At 53.7% G+C, this 16,736-nt stretch overlaps 1 protein-coding gene and 1 pseudogene across 2 annotated transcripts; both read right to left on the reverse strand.

Moving 5' to 3' along the window:
• Nucleotides 1–3,733: 3,733 nt before the first annotated feature.
• LOC105723514 (ferritin heavy chain-like) lies at nt 3,734–6,289 on the reverse strand (annotated as a pseudogene).
• Nucleotides 6,290–6,689: 400 nt separating this feature from the next.
• On the reverse strand, nt 6,690–15,964 carry MAPK13 (mitogen-activated protein kinase 13). Of its 2 annotated transcripts, XM_021665607.2 has the most exons (12): nt 15,796–15,964; nt 15,059–15,188; nt 13,784–13,842; nt 10,154–10,262; nt 9,957–9,986; nt 9,288–9,335; nt 9,049–9,163; nt 8,865–8,936; nt 7,644–7,723; nt 7,309–7,387; nt 7,035–7,211; nt 6,690–6,780 (listed from the first exon to the last, which is right to left on the reverse strand). In XM_021665607.2, the coding sequence occupies exons 1-12, from the start codon at nt 15,912–15,914 to the stop codon at nt 6,701–6,703; spliced, it is 1,098 nt and encodes a 365-aa protein (XP_021521282.1). In that variant the 5' UTR covers nt 15,915–15,964; the 3' UTR covers nt 6,690–6,700. The 2 variants fall into 2 exon arrangements, with proteins under 2 accessions (XP_021521282.1, XP_021521281.1); XM_021665606.2 differs by lacking the exon at nt 6,690–6,780 and having other exon boundaries at nt 6,789–7,211.
• Nucleotides 15,965–16,736: the final 772 nt, after the last annotated feature.

The raw sequence follows: 16,736 nt of genomic DNA on the forward strand, positions 1-16,736 counted from the left end.
TTTTGTTAGGAATTTGCAGAGGATATCTAAAGCCTCATTTCAGTAGCTAGAACAGGGGCTCATAACTGAGGTCCACAAACTATAGAATTCAGGGGTCTATGCACTTGGATTGGAATAGAATACAACTTTATTTTCAGTCACTTCTATTTCCTTGGTTATGAACAAAGGTGGCAAAGTGCGTTGTATCAGCAGCCCCAATAGAAACCACAGAGCTGTTCATATCGCTTTACAGTTTGCCGCAGGTATCTTTAAATATCATTTATACTCATCTCCACTTCAATTTGCCGTTGCTTAATAGGCCCACCCCTAGATCTTGTTATTCAATATGTTAATAAAGAAATCTGTGTGCATAGCGTCACCTTACACTTTTTTTTTTTTTGAGACAGAGTCTTGCTCTTGTCACCCAGGTTGGAGTGCAGTGGCATGAACTCGGCTCACTGCAACCTCCGCCTCTCGGGTTCAAGCAGTTCTCCTGCCTCAGCCTCCTGAGTAGCTAGGATTACAGGTGCCCACCATCACATCCAGCTAATTTTTTTGTATTTTTAGTAGAGACAGGGTTTCTCCATGTTGGTCAGTCTGGTCTCGAACTCCTGACCTCAGGTGATCCACTTGCCTTGGTCTCCCAAAGTGCTGGGATTACAGGTGTGAGCCATCATGCCCGGCCCATGCGACACATTTTTAAAATATTATAACAACCATATATCAGTATAACTAGCTTACTTCGTACTCCTACATATTTTATGTGTATGAAAATATTATTCTGAAATTATCTAGTGGTGCATGCCTGTAGTCCCAGCTACTTGGGAAGCTGAGGTAGGAAGCTCACGTGAGCTTCAGGATGTCAAGGCTGCAGTAAGCCATGATTTCACCACTGCACTCCAGCGTGGGCAATGGAGTGAGGCCCTGTCTCAAAAGAAAAGAAAATATTTTGAGAAGTGATCCATGGCACAAAAAATGGCCAAGAGCCCCTGGCCGAGAGGGTCCCTGTTGACACTCATGTGCCACCCACCCAGAGTGAGGGCAGCTGCCCAGCTGAGCAGGGGCCTCGCAGGAGGAACCAGAGCAGCAGAATCCCCACCACCACCTTTGCTCCAGGACACACCCCTGGGCGCTCAATGAAGAAGTGGGGACATCTTCGGTTTGATGGAATGACCTTAGGCCTCTGCTGCCCATTGTGAAAGAGGAAAAGTCATCAGCCCCTTACCAAAAAGCTCAGGGAGATTTAGGGAGAATGTGGATATAGCACAGAGTTCACTGTGGAAAGAAGGAAGGGGAGCCTCCCAGCATTGGATCTTAGGGAATTGTTGCAACCAAATCTAAGGATGCCAAAGCCAAGAGCTGGGAAGAGATTCCTCCCTCCTCAGCTGTGGTTGCAGCACTGCTCAGGGCCATGGAAAAATAGCTTTCCACATCCTAGCAGACAGCAAAAGCTATTTCAATGTGCCAAGTGAAAGTTGAGCCATGTCCTCATCCAAACTAGCCTCCAGTCTTGCACAGGCAGCTCGGGGCACCGGTGTACACTGGGCTCGCCCTTATGGGGGCTGTTCCTCCATTTCCATCTCCCCTTGAGCTGCCCCTCACTGGGAGCAGCGCCACCTCAATCCATTGCTGTCTGTTCTCATGGATGACTCAGGCCCCAGCAAAAACACCCTCTGTTCCTCAAAAGAGGGAATGGAGGGTACACTTACTGTTAGGAAACGTCCCCCACCTTGCAGTCTGGCTTCCTGATCTCTCTGTTAAGATGTTTTAAGCCAGCCCAGCAGCCACAGAACAAAGCCCGTCCACCACGAGTACCTGAGCCCAAATCCTCCAGCTCCTCCGCCCCCAGGCAGCAGGAGAAGACTTGTTTCCTATCACACAGGCCATGTACCTAATGGGCAAGACCCAAACACGTGGAACCCCCACCCCACCCCGTCTCCTCCACCCCCAACCTTGCACTGCTGAGCATCTCCACTAGGTTTTGAAGAAACTTCCCAGGTTTGAGAAAACTCTGTGGGAGGGGCTGAGGTTTAATTCTGAAGTGGGGACGCTTAGGGAGACACCAAGGGAAGATAGGGACGGTCTGGGAGTCTGAGAGAACAGAGATGATTCAGGAGAGCCGCTCAAAGGTAAGGCTGGGGATGCCCACTTCTGCTTCCTGCTGTGTTCTCCACCACCTTCCAGACAATATTGGCCTGGTCGGGGCAAAGAAGTGACCCACAGGCCTCTGGGACATCATTCACTCACTCATTATTCATTCACGCACAGATACTTGCTCACTGTGGGCGAAGGGAAGGGGAGGCCAAAGCACACACCACTGTAGATGCTGCCCACAGAGGGCCTGCAGCCTGGGGGATGATGGAGAACAGCTGCCTGGAGGGAGGCCTAAGGTAGAGCCTTGAAGGCCAAGGACAATGAAGAGGAGCGTGGAGGGCCTTCCGCACACAGGCACTAAAAGAAGGCTAAGCCTGCTTGGAGAGAGGCAGTATCTGGACCTGTGCACTGGGCTGCACTGGGCAAAAAAGGCTATGTGTCATGTATTGGGGGAGAAAATGGGTCCTGTGGTTAAGTATATTTGGGAAGTGCTGAATTAAATGAGTTGAACGAATCTCTTTACTGCAGGACTTGACAGCACCTTTAACCTGTGAATACAGAATGAACCTTATGGTGGACTCCAGGACTGGTGTCCCATGGGCAGGCCACACTGACATAAGGACTACTGGAGGCAGTAGGAGCTGATGAGATTAAAGAGAACACAAGGGGTTTTGAATGCCAGGCCAAGAAGGCTGGACTTTTTCCTTGGGGCAGTGATGATTCTCAGCAGGAGACTTAGAGGGATCTGGACTCAAGGAACCTGTGGCAGTTTAGTAACCAGCGAGATCAGGGCTGGGGCAGGACAGAGCCAGTCCCTGTCAAGGATTCCCCAACTCCTTGACAGCAGGGTCATTCTGTGGGAGAGAAAACAGAGACCATGGATACAGCCAGCAGTAAGAGTCTCAGAGAGACTGGCGAGAAGAGGGAAGGCTGGGCAACCTTTGAATCCAAGCTGGGCGCAGTGGTCAAGTCTACTTGGGTTCCAGTCCTGACTCTACCACTTCCTAGCTGTGAGTATCTGACCCAATGTCTCTGGGGCCTCAGGGTATTTGTTGTTGTTGAGATGGAGTCTCACTCTGTCACCCAGGGTGGAGTGCAGTGACACGATCTCAGCTCACAGCAACCTCCACCTCCCAGATTCAAGCGATTCTCCTGCCTCATTCTCCTGAGTAGCCTGTAAATCCCAGCTACTCAGGAGGCTGAGGCGGGAGAATCACCACACCTGGCTAATTTTTGTACTTTTAGTAGAGACGGGTTGATTTCACCATTTTGGCCAGGCTGGTCTTGAACTCCTGACCTCAAGTGATCCACCCGTCTCGGCCTCCCAAAGTGCTGGGATTACAGGCATGAGCCACCACGACCAGCCTTGTTGTTGTTAATTTTTGTTGTTGTTGAGACAGACTCTTGCTCTGTCGCCAGGCTGGAGTGCAGTGGCACGATCTTGGCTTTCACTGCAACCTTCCTCTCCTGGGTTCAAGCAATTTGCCTGCCTTAGCCTCCCAAGTAGCTGGGACTACAGGCACTCACCACCACACTCAGCTAAGTTTTGTATTTTTAGTAGAGACGGGGTTTCACCATGTTGGCTGGGATGGTCTAGATCTCTTGACCTCGTGATCTGCCCACCTCAGCCTCCCAAAGTGCTGTGATTACAGGTGTGAGCCACTGTGCCTGACCTTGTTTATTTTTTAGAGCAGTTTTAGGTTGACAGAAAGTACAGAGTTTCCCACGTACTCCCTCCCCTTCCCTCTCCCCAGTTTTCCTGATTAGTAACATTTTGCATTGTATGGCATAATTGTTACAATTTATGAACCAATACTGATACATTATTATTAACTGAAGTCCATAGTTTACTTGAAGGTTCACTCTGTGTTATCCAGTCCTACAGATTGTAACAAATACACAATATGTATCCACCATTACAGTGTCATACAGAAGAGTTTCAAGGCCTTAAAAACGCTGTCTGGGCCTGCAGGGTGGCTCATGCCTATAATCCTAGCACTTTGGGAGGCCAAAGTGGGAGGATCACTTGAGTCCAGAATTTCAAGACCAGCCTGGGCAACATAGAGAAACCCCATCTATACAAAAAAGAAAAAAATTGTTTCACTTAGCCACCTGTAGTCCTGGTACACCTGGGTGGCATACACCTATAATCCCAGCTACTTAGGAGATTGAGGTGGGAGGATGGCTTGAGCCCAGGAGGTTGAGGTTATGGTGAGCTGTGATCGTGCCACTGCACTCCAGTCTGGGTAGCAGAGCCAGACCCTGTCTCAAAAAAAAAAAAACCAGCTGTCTGAGCCTCTGTTTTCTCAGTTTTAACACCTGTAAGATAAGTGTGAAGCTCCATCTGAAGCCCCTCAGCCTCTTACTGTAGGTTTCTGATTAAGGCCTCCCAACAAATCAAGTGGGACTGAAATCCACTAAATGTCTTGAACTATGGTCTGATATCCATCAGAATCATAGGCTTGGGTGGGGGCTAGAGGGCCTCATTCAAATGCACATTCTAAGGTCTCAACTCCAGACCTGCTGAGTCACAAGCCCTGGGGTGGGGCCCAGGAATCTGCGTTTTAACAAGTCCCCTGGTGCACCGGGAAATTTGAAACCCACTGTGCCCCTGATAGATTGTGCACATGGAAATTTGTTCTGCCAAAGTTTCTCAGATAAAAACATAGAGGTTCTAGCCACTGGCAGGTCAAAGCTCTGGAGAGCCAGGCCATCTCCCAAAGCGAGCGAAACGGTTGCCATCAAGCCAGGCAAGAGCCCATTTCTGCCTGTGCAGCTCGCAGTCTCCAAGCCTGCTGTTGTTTCATATCTTGATTGCTTATCACTCACCCAAAATAACCTGAATGCAATCGCACCAGCTGCAGCTCTCTCCGCAACTCCCTTAATTTAGCAGCCAAACCCATTTGGTTCCTTAACAGAGCACTAGGCCTCAGCACCAGGCCCAGGAAGGGGCCCTCCCTCCCAGCTATCTGTAGTGAGTTGAATAGTTTCCCCCCGGAATTCGTGTCCACCTGAAACCTGAGAATGTGACTTTATTTGGAACTAGAGCCTTTGCAGGTGTAATTAATAAGGATCAAGATGTGCTCATACAGGATTAGGGTGGGCCCCAAATCCAGTGATTGTTGTTCTTCTTTTTTTTGGGGGGGTACCAAATTTCTTTATTTGAAGGAATGGTACAAAAAACTTAAGTGGATGTTTTGGTACAACTTATAGAAAAGGTAAAGGAAACCCCAATATGCATGCACTGCCTTGGTGACCAGGGAAGTCACCCCGTGGCTATGGGGAAATTAGCCTAAGGCTTAGCTTTCATTATCACTGTCTCCCAGGATGTGCTTGTCAAAGAGATACTCTGCCAAGCCAGATTGGGGTGCTCCCATCTTGGGCAAGTTGGTCACGTGGTCACCCAATTCTTTGATGGATTTCACCTGCTCATTCAGGTGTGTGTCTCGATGAAGTCACACACTGGGGGTCATTTCTGTCAGTGGCCAGTTTGTGCAGTTCCAGTAGTGACTGATTCACACTTTTTTCCAAATGTGACGCACACTCCATCGCATTCAGCCCGCTCTCCCAGTCATCATGGTCTGGTTTCTTGATATCCTGAAGGAAGATTCGGCCACCTCGATGGTTCTGCAGCTTCATCAGTTTCTCCGCATGTTCCCTCTCCTCATGAGATTGGTGAAGAAAGTACTTGGCAAAATTCTTCAAAGCCACATCATCGCGGTCAAAGTAGTAAGACATGGACAGGTAAACAGGAGGCATAGAGCTCCAGGTTGATCTGGCTGTTGATGGCAGCCTCTGAGTCCTGGTGGTAGTTCTGGCTAACCTGCGAAGGTGACGTGGTGGTCATGGCGGCTGCTAAGGAGAGGCGGCGGCGGTGGCTGCGCGGCGCTGGAGAGGCGGCGGGGGTGGCAGGGGCTGCGCGGCGGTCCGAGGGCGCGGTGTGGAGGTGACGGAGGGCTGGCTGTGGGCGGCCGGCCGGGGTCTGGGATGAGCGCCGGGTTCCGTCCAAGCACTGTTGAAACAGGAAACCGCGGCGACTCTCGGCGAAGAACGTCTGCGATTGTTGTTCTTAAAAGAGGAGAGAACAGAAGAGACAGAGACTGGAGGAATGCAGCCCAAGCTGGGAATGCCACGGTCTGCCCACTGCCACCATGAGCTAAAAAGAGCCAAGGAAGCATTCTTCCCTGGAGCCTTCAAAGGGACCATGGCCCTGCCAACACCTCCAGCCCAGATTTCCAGCCTCCAGAACCATGAAGGAATCGAGTTCTGCTGTTTCAAGCCACCCAGTTTGTGGTAATTGGTTAGAGCATCCCTAGGAAACCAAAGCAGCCCCTCGGCCTGGCTCAGCACCTGCTCAGCCCCACTCCAGCAGAAAGGAAACGCCCCCTACTGCATGCGATTCCCCAGATGGGCAGTTTAATGTGGCCCATTAGAATCAGAGCTATTTTCTCCCAACCAGCTTTTGAATTCTGCATCTACTAGGCCCATTTCCCACTCAAGGAGAAGGACCCTTCCTTCTGTCCTCTGCTTGAAAGGCTGCATTCCAAGAAGGGCTGAGTTTGGTAGTGACAAATAAATACTGGTCCTTGGGTAGTGTCTGGCCGGCAGTGCCATGCGAGATGAGTCCCTACAGCTTCATGCCACTCCGGCGCCGCGAGTCCTTCCGGGCAATGGGGCTGAAGTTCACAATCTCCTTGTAGATGTGCTCTGAGAAAGGCAGCATGGTTTAAGGTGGGCAAGGAGGTGCTGAGGGTGAGAAGTCCACCCCCCTTCAGACAGAGCACGGAGAGCGAAGTCAGCTCAAGGAGAAAGAAGCACACAGGAGACAATGCCCATCAAGAAGGAAGGGGCAGGAGCCTCAGGTGGCAGGTAGGGCTGGCAGAGGCCAGGCACAAAGACGGAGAAGGCAAGGAAGAGAGGCTGCGGGTGGAGGCGAAGAAGCCCGAGGCCCCAGCTCTTACGCTTCCATTCATCCACTGTGAGTTTCTCGTGTTCTAAGGAATCATCAAATGGCTGCTGGGCCTCCGTCTCTTCCTCAGGGTCCCGGAAGGGTTCAAAGAAGGGATGGGCAAGGGCCTGCGCGGCCGTCAGGCGCTTGTCCACGTCCAGCTCCAGCATCTTCTCCAGTAGGTCCACGGCTGCAGTGGCAGAGCCGTGAGCCTCACACCGGGCCGGGGAGAGCCCACCCATGGGGGTGTGCTGAGAGGCCCCTGGGGAGGGGACCCCGAGACTCACCCTGGGGGCTAGCCTGTGGGAAGAGCTGAGTGAAATCCTTCTTGGGGCTCTGTGGCAGGGCCTGGATGTAGGATTTGGCCTGGAAGACAGAAAAGCATCAAATCCCTCAGGGCTCTGGCCTTAGCGTGTAGAGCAGGGATTTCAGAAACGCATCAGAGCAGAGCTGAAGGCTCAGGTCACGGTCCACGGTGAGATGAAGACAAGAGTGCCTGCAGGGTAGGAGGATGCTGTGGGAAGGTGCTGGCGAGCCTTCCTCCACAAAGGCCTCCAGTCCACCAGGCCCACGTCAGTCAAGCACACAGCCCAGGCCACCCCAGGTCCCATTTACCACCCACCGCTTTGTCTTTCAGCTTCTGCACGAACTCTGTGCCTGGTACTCCGGTCACTTTCAGGATCTGGCTCAGCTGGTCCAGGTCTTGATGGCAGGTTAAGGCTTAGCCTTGCTCTCCTTGTGGGTCTGAGACTGCCCTTCCCGCGACCCCACCATCACTTCACCCGGGCACCGTGGCAATGGGTCGCCCAGGCTGCAGCCCTGCCTAACCATCTCCAGCTCTCAGGAGGAGGCTCATTCTTCAGGGCTCAGGGCTCCAGAGTGCTTTCCAACATGGCAGGCTGAGCGGAGGTCCCTACTCAACAAATGCATGTGGATTTCTCAGCCTTCATCCCACTCAGTCATTCTTTTTTGTTTCCTTGTCTTCTGTCCAAAGGCCTGCCCTGCACACACAGGCACTCAGTTCATGTGTATGGTGCCAACATGTATTTTCCATAGTGGTAGAATTATAGGTGACTCATTTCTCATCATTTTGCTTACCTACATTTTTTTTTCCTTTTGAGACAGGGTCTCTCACTCTGTCACCCAGGCTGGAGTGCAGTGGCACGATCTTGGCTCACTGCAACTTCCACCTCCTGGGTTCAAGTGATTTTCCTGCCTCAGCCTGCTGGGATTACAAGCATGTGCCACCGCACCCGGCTAATTTTTGTGATTTTTGGTAGAGACAGGGTTTCACCATGGTGGCCAGGCTGGTCTCAAACTCCTAACCTCAGGTGATCTGCCCACCTCGGCCTCCCAAAGTGCTGGGATTACAGGCATGAGCCACTGCGCCCACCAGACATTTTCTTTTTCTTTTTCTTTGAGTTAGGTCTCCCTCTGTCTCCCAGGCTGGAGTGCAGTGGCACAATCATAGCTCACTGCAGCCTCAACCTCCCAGGCTCAAGCAACCCTCCTACCTCAGCCTCTCTAGTAGCTGGGACTACAGGTGCATGCCACCATGTCTGACTAATTTAAAAAAAATTTTTAGAGTTGGGGTCTCACTATGTTGCCACGTCTAGTCTCAAACTCCTGGGCTCAAATGATCCTCCCACCTCAGCCTCCCAAAGTGCTGGGATTACAGGCATGAACCACCTCATCCGGCCTTATCTGCATTACAAATTATTCTACAGGGAGTATGTATCACTCTCACATTAAGAAAAAAAAAAAAAAAGACAGTTATTTAAATAAAGTGTCTGCTGAAGGAAGGAATCCCTAGATGGAGTTTGGCTTTTCCAGCAAAGGATACAATCTTTCCCCTTGAACAGAGTTTTCCCTGTCAGCATCTCCGCCATGATACAGCCGACAGACCAGATGTCCACTGCAGAGGGAGGGAGAGTGTCACCTGGGCTGTCTGACCGGGACCCGGCAGTCAGTCAGCGCTGAGTGACTGGATGGCCCCAGGACCGCCCTCTCAGGTACTGACCACTGACCAGTCTGGTTGTAGTGCATCCAGCTGAGGATCACCTCAGGGGCCCGGTACCAGCGGGTCACCACGTAGCCAGTCATCTCGACGTCGGCAGGCCGCGCCAGCCCAAAATCCAGGATCTATAGCTCAGGGGATAAATGGAAAGGGAACTTGCAGAGGGGAGGAGGCTCTGGGAGTGGCTTCTGGAGGCTCCCCTCGGGGAGGGCCCATTCCACCTCTGGGCCGAGCCTGTGGCCCACTCACCTTCAGTTCACAATCCTCGTTCACAGCCAGGTTGCCTGGCTTCAGGTCCTGCAGGGAGGACAGAGAGTACGTGCTAGGCTGAGGCAGAGATGGAGCTAGTCTTAGCTCCACCACCACCCAGGGATGTGACCTCAGCCAAGCTCCTTCCCTTTCTGGGCCTCAGTTTCCTCATGTGTAAATGAGGGTTGGACTAGGTGTTCTCTCGGGGCCCATCCAGCTCTAAAATGTTCCTGCTTCTTGAAGCCTGAAACACTCAGCTCAGGGCTCACTGTGTCTGTAGCAATTTCCCCAGCAAGTCCCCTGGGACACAGCGACTCTTTCGAGCAAGCCTTCCTGGGCTGTGGTTGGGTCTGAAAAACTCCGCATTCTGTGCTCCTGGGAAGTGTCCTATCCCTCCACCTTTCCCACTCCTTCCCACCCCTCTTCAGACAGAGCATGGAGAGTGAAGTCAGCTCAAGGAGAAAGAAGCACCCAGGAGACAATGACCACCAAGAAGGCGGGGGCAGGAGCCTCAGGTGGCAGGTATGGCTGGCAGAGGCCAGGCACAAGATGGAGGAGGCAAGGAAGAGAGGCTGCGGGTGGAGGTGAGGCAGCCCGAGGCTTCCAGAGAGTCCCCCACCCAGGGATGGGACAGGGGCCTCTGAGGACCATGGCAGAGAAAGCGCTCACCCTGTGCACGACCCCAGCTGAGTGGATGTACTGTATGGGAGAGAGAGAAGGGTGAGTCCATGGCCCGGCTTCCACATTAGGCACTTCAGGCTGGCTCAGAAACCTCCGACCTGTAACAGTGCGTTCCCTCCAGCCTCCCCAAACCTCAGGTCTCGACACCAAGGCATCCCCTCTGCCACCCTCCAAGTCCCCCCCACCTTAAGGCCTTTGAGCATCTGATACACCAGGTACTGGATCTTATCCTCACTGAACTCCATCCCCATGATCTTCTGCAGATCCGACTGCATGAAGGGCATCACCAGGTAGCTGGAAGGCATGAGGGCTTCTTGGAACAGTCCCAGGTCCCACCTCAACCCCAGGTCTGAGCTCAGAGGAGGGGCCTCAGGGCAGAACGGCTGCCAAAGAGACGCCCTCCAGTGTACAAAAGCCAACCCCACCTCAGCCAGCCAGATCACCGCACGGGCCTCTGGGCTCCTGGCTCCCAGCCTCCCATGGCGAGCTGCCCAGCTGGCAGTTGGAGCGTGCTCTGGAAAGCCGCATGGAGCTGTTTCTGCTCTTCAAAGGTACTCTCTCCTTGCCCTCTTCCACACCCCAGGGAAAGCCACAGCTAAGAGTTAGAAAATCTGCCAGTATTTCCTTCGGCTTCTGTCCAAATATCGTATCCCTCGTGCCCAGCTGAGATGCCCCGACAAACAAACAGCGCGTCTGCCTTTCCAAGAAGGAAACCGTTTCTAGGAGGGTGGAAGCGGGAGGTGGGGAGGCTATTGCAGCCTCCTGGGGGATTGTACAACAGAATGAGGCCAGCAAAATGTAACCGTTACTCAAGGTAGTAAAGCAAAGTCCAGGATAAAGACAAAAACACTGCCAGGGGCCATGGCTCGCACCTCCAATCCCGGTTCTTTGGGAGATGGTGTCTGGATGATAGCTTGAGGTGAAGAGGTCAAGACCAGCTTGAGCAACACAGGGACCTCATCTTTCTTTCTTTCTTTTTTTCTCTTTGAGATGGAGTCTTGCTCTGTCGCCCAAACTACAGTGCAGTGGAATGATCTCGGCTCACTGCAATCTCCGCCTCCTGGGTTTTTTTTTTTTTTTTTTTTTTTTGTATTCTTAGTAGAGATAGGTTTTACCATGTTGGCCAGACTGGTCTCAAACTCCTGACCTTAGGTGATCTGCCCACCTTGGCCTCCCCAAAGTGCTGGGATTACAAGCGTGAGCTACTGTGCCTGGCCTGGACCTCATCTTTCAAAAAAAAAAAAAAATTAGCCAGGTGTGGTGGCATGTGCCTTTAGTCTCAGCTACTCAGGAGGCTGAGGTGGGAAGATCAACTGAGGCCAGGAGTTCGAGATCAAGATGAGTAACATAGTGAGACCCCCAAAAAAAAAGGCTGGGCACAGTGGCTCAAGCCTGTAATCCCAGCACTTTGGGAGGCCGAGGCGGGCGGATCATGAGGTCAAGAGATCGAGACCATTCTGGCCAACATGGTGAAACCCCATCTCTACTAAAAATACAAAAATTAGCTGGTCGTGGTGGCTTGCGCCTGTAGTCCCAGCCACTTGGGAGGCTGAGGCAGGAGAATTGCTTGAACCCTGGAGGCGGAGGTTGCAGTGAGCCAAGATTGTGCCACTGAACTCCAGCCTGGCACCTGGCAACAGAATGAGACTCTGTCTCAAAAAAAAAAAAACAAAAAAAAAAAAACAAGCTGGGCCGGGCACGGTGGCTCATGCCTATAATCCCAGCACTTTGGGAGGCCGAGGCGGGTGGATCACGAGGTCAAGAGATCGAGACCATCCTGGTCAACATGGTGAAACCCCATCTCTACTAAAAATACAAAAAAACTAGCTGGACATAGTGGCACGTGCCTGTAATCCCAGCTACTCAGGAGGCTGAGGCAGGAGAATTGCCTGAAACCAGGAGGCGGAGGTTGCGGTGAGCCGAGATCGTGCCATTGCACTCCAGCCTGGGTAACAAGAGCGAAACTCCGTCTCAAAAAAAGAAAAAAAAAAAGCTGGACATGGTGGCATACACCTATAGGTTCACCTACTCAGGGGGCTGAGGCAGGAGGATGGCTTCAGCCCAGGAGTTGGAGGCTGCAGTGTTTGTGCCACTGCACTCCAGTCTGGGGGACACAGCCCTATCTCTAGAATATCATTAATTTAAAATTTAAAAAAAAGTTACCTTAAAAATTATAAAATAGATTTATTTTTTTGGAAAGGACATGCTGAAGTCATCTCCAGGAGACTCTGGATGTTGGCAGCCCTCTCCTGCCTGACCACACCACTCCCTCGGGGCCCTCGCCATGCCTGGTCCCCTGCTGTGTCTTTCACCTCCACTCAGGCACCGGTTCTTCCATCCTGGCGACAAATTTCCTGAAGCCTCTCTGTGCTACAACCACATTCCCTTTACTTTGCTTCTTCAACTGACCACCCCTTCTCCCTCTCTCACCACGAAACTTCTAGAAAGGGTGGTCCACACTCCTGGACTCACTGCCTTAACTCCCAGTCCTGAGTTAACTCGGTTTCTGCTTCCCGCCTACTGCCAGACCACTCAGCTCAAGGTCACCAGTCAATACCTGACAAACAAACCACGACTCTTTTCTTCTTATCTGACCTTTGGTCAAGCCTGAAACTCCCTCTCAATTCTCTGCTGACTCTCCTCTGCCTCCGATCAGGCCCTCTCAGCTTCTTCCACCCGCTGATCCTCTTGGATATTCTCTTTCATGTTGATATCTGAATCAACACTGTCTTACCACGTTCTACAATTACCCGTCCCCGGGCATCAGCTATCACCCATAGGTGATTATTGCAGCGCAAATCCACATCCCTAGCCCAGACCTTCTTTTCCGGAGGTTCATATTTATTTGCAACTGTGATTAAACATTGGAATGAATGTTCACAGGCTCTTTAAAAGTAAAGTGTCTAAATGGAGCTCATTATCTTTCCCCAAAGACTTGTTCTTCCCCCACCTTGTATTCCAAGCAGGAACCTGCACATCCCCCCACCTCTGCCACCTCCCTCAGCCACTGCACCCCAACAGACTGAACATTGTGTCGGCCCTGCCTCCCAAATGGGGCCTCGAGTCTGCTCTCGGTGTCCCATCACCTCTACTCTAGATCCCGGTCTGGGTCACTAACACTGACCTCCAGGCTCTCCGTCTGCCCCAGAGCTGCTTCCTACTCCTTTCTTGCTGCTACCCAAGTGCATCCCCCAAATCCCATCTGAACACATCACCTCCCTGCTCAAAATCCCCAGGTCTTGAGGCCGCCTGTAGGATCAATCCAGACTCAGCGTGGCCAAGCCAGTTGCTGGCCTCCACTCGCCACACTGACTTCTCCATCTTGTCCACATAGTCCAGTCTCATTCAGACACTGCACAGGCAAAGCTATACATTTTGCAACTGAATGTTCTGGTTCTGTGTCATTCTCTCAAACACACCCATCAGCCAGAGGCAGCCAAGGCTTCTTAATCCTTGCTTCATGCTAGAAAGAGCTCCAAGGTCCAGCCTCACATCTGTGTCCCCAGGAAAGGCAAGTTGGTGCTAACCCTGTGAGGACTGGCAGATGTGTCTTCATGGTGTTAGCTGGGTAAAAAGCAAAGTAGCTGTGTGGACTGCTCCCGGCAGTCAAGCACCCCACAAAGTCCTTCCTGCCTTTTCCTGTCTGCCTTTTCCTAAAAGCATCTTTCCAGAGAGAATCACACTTGACAGGCAAAGGCACAGGACTGGCAGGGAAGGAGGCTCTCCCTACCACACCCGAAAGAGAGACCCTGGACCTTCCTCCACCTTGCTCCCCAGCCTGCTAATGCCCCCAAACCCAGTGGAGCTCAACTCACAAGTCATGGAAGTTGCGCAGGGAGGACGCTGGGGTGAAGACATCCAGGAGCCCAATGACCTGGGGAAGAAGTCACCTATGAGGACTAGAGAGATGCTACCTTCTCCTCCCACCTCCTCCTGGGTCCAGGCCATGCACAGGGCCATCCCCCCTTTCCTAATACACCACCTCCAGCAGGAGGCAGGTCTCCAACCTTCTTGGAAGCAGTAAAAAGGGCAAAGGCCTAGAGGAATCCCCTGGATTTGGAAGGAGTTTGCAATAAATGGTGACAGAGAGTCCGGCTGGGGAGAAGGGAAGGTGGGGAGAAGAATGAGGTGTGCTCATTGCTCTCGAGTCTGGTTTTCAGGGCAAGCAACGAGACCCACTCTCAACTCACATAGGCAGCAGGAAAGCACGAAGGGAGGGTGGAAGGGAAAAAGGAGGGAACAGGGAAGAGGCTTTCCAGCCAGCAAACTCCCTGCCCCTGACCTTGGGTCTACAGCCGCATCCATCCTTGCCTGCCACAGGGCGGGTTCAGAGCCAAGGGCAAGATCACCCTGTCTGGAGGCCAGAAGGAAGGGGTTTGCTGGAAAGGGATGGGCTTAAAATGTACATAACATTTTGAAATCAGTCTTTAAAATGTCTTCCCTCCAATCTACGTATCCTGGAGCAAAGCCTGGCTGCCAGGCCCTGAGCTGGGTCCCTGAGCTGGTTTTCCCAGCTGCTTCTATCAGACATGATGGTCATGTGCTCAGAGCCGGAGCCATGCTGCCTAGATTGAAACCCCAGCTCTGGTACTGACTAACCACCTAACCTGTGAGCCTTGCTGTGCTTTAATTTCCCCATCTGTGACACGGAAGCAATAGTATTCCTGTATCACCAGGACTAGACAAGTTCGCATATGCAGAGCTCTTAGAACATAGGAAGCGCTCACTCTGTTATCAGGGTCAGGTGGACACGACACTAACCAGGATTCTAGTCCCAGCTGGCCACAAGCTCTCAGACAGGGAACCAATTACAAAGTTCCCCTGTGCCCCTTTCCTCGGTAGGATGAGACAGTCTGTACCTCACAAAGTGCATTCTGCCAAAAATACCCTTTGACCCCTTCCTAGAAAGTGGGCAGGGCAGGTCCCGGCACCCCCTCCTTTCAATACTGAGGCGAGAGGAACCATCAGGGGAGCAGGGAGGAGGCTGTCCCGAGCTCTCCGCTCTCCGTACCAGGAGGCCCCGCCTGCGCCGCCCCTGACTCCCCGGGGCAGCCCCCGCCCCACTCCCCAGGGCTGCCGCCGCCGCCTACGTTCTCATGCTGCATGTGCTTCAGCAGCTGCAGCTCCCGGTAGGCGCGCTTGGCGAAGATCTCGGACTGGAAGGGCCGGCTCAGCTTCTTGATGGCCACCTTCTCCCCTGACCGCTTGTCGATGGCCGAGCTGTCGGGCACAGGCAGGTCAGCATGCGAGGCTCTCCTCCTGGGCAGTATCTTCCCAGGCCGCCCTCACCCCTCCCGCTGGGCAGCTGGGCTGGGAGGGGACGACGCCCACCACTTAGAATATGGGGGAGCCGCGTGGCGCAGGGCAGGGGGTGGGAAACCAGGCAGGAGCCGGGAGAGGGGCACAGCGCCGGGGGCAGCAACGTCTCCTCGCGACAGGATCTCCCCGGACGGGCGGGAGGCTCAGTCTCCCTGCCACTTGGCGAGCCACCTCTCCGTCTTGGGGCCTCAGTGTACTCGTCTGCAACAGGGAGGATCTGCCCGGTGTACTCCAGGGCCTTGCAGGGGTACAGTCCTGGAGAGCCAGGCCCGGTCCCAACTCAACTCACAGAAACCTCACACAGCCGCCCGGTGAGAAAAGGGAGATGGCGGCTGGTTGGCCCCGGGGAGGGCGCTGGGCCTTGAGGTTCTCGGTACAGGTGGCGCTGGCGAGGGGCCCGCCCAGGGCGGCCGGGACGGAAAGGGGAGCGCACGGCGCCCGCCCCGCCTCCCCCCGCGCCGCTCGCGCCCCCCGCGCCCCTCGCGCCGCATTGGCCCGGGGGTCTCACCACACGGCGCCATAGGCCCCGCTGCCGACGTGCGTCGGGGACACGTAGGTCTTGGGCAGCTCCCAGACGGTCTTGTTGACGTCCTGCTTGTAGAAACCCTTTTTCCGGATGAGGCTCATCCCGGGCACCCGATCTCGGCTGCCGCGGCGTGGCGGCTGCGTTCGCGGCCCAACGGGCTCCCAGCGCCCCGGCCCCCGCCGCGCCCGCCCCGCGCCGCCCGCTCCTCCCACGCGCGAGGGCGGGGGCCCGGGGCTGCGACGCTCCCACCTGCCGGCTCGTCCAGGTGCGCCGGGGCCGCCACGCCCGGGCCTGCCCAGCCCTGCGCTCCCGCGCTTCCGCCCGGCCCGACGGAGCCACCACGGCGGGTCGCCCAGGCACCGAGTCAGGGCTGCCCTGTGGGACCCTGGTGCCTCCCGGCCGAGCGCGGGCCAGCGGCGGGGCTGGTGGGTCCCAACAGGAGCCGGGAGGCCGCGCTTCCCAGCTCCTCCCTGCAGCCCCGGTCTCCGTAGGAAGAGCTCCCCGGGACTGTGAACACACAGGAAAGCAAAACAAAACCCCACAACCTCTTCCTTAGGGAACATGTCAAACATGCGGGAAAGAGGCGAACAGAGTAAGCCAGCGCTTCTCACACTTGAGTGTGCGCAGGAAGCTCCCGGGCATTTTATTCGATTAAAATGCAGATCCTGACTCGGTAGGTCTGGGGTGGAGCCGAAATTCGGCATTTTCTAGCCAGCTCCCAGATCAGAGGCTTCTGGACCACATCTGATAAGAGGTTCTCGTGAACCCCCGTGACCCCACTTCCTCAGCAACCTCAACTCATAATCAGTTTTATTTCATCTACATTCCTCTCCCACCATTGTTTTGAAGCAAAACCCAGACGTCATATCATTTTATTCATAAATATTTTTGTATCTCTAAAAGGTAAGGATTAAAAAAATATA

The sequence above is a fragment of the Aotus nancymaae genome, unplaced genomic scaffold (assembly GCF_030222135.1).
Source record: "Aotus nancymaae isolate 86718 unplaced genomic scaffold, 86718_ANA_hifiasm-v0.15.2.pri h1tg000040l, whole genome shotgun sequence".
Lineage (NCBI taxonomy): Eukaryota > Metazoa > Chordata > Mammalia > Primates > Aotidae > Aotus > Aotus nancymaae.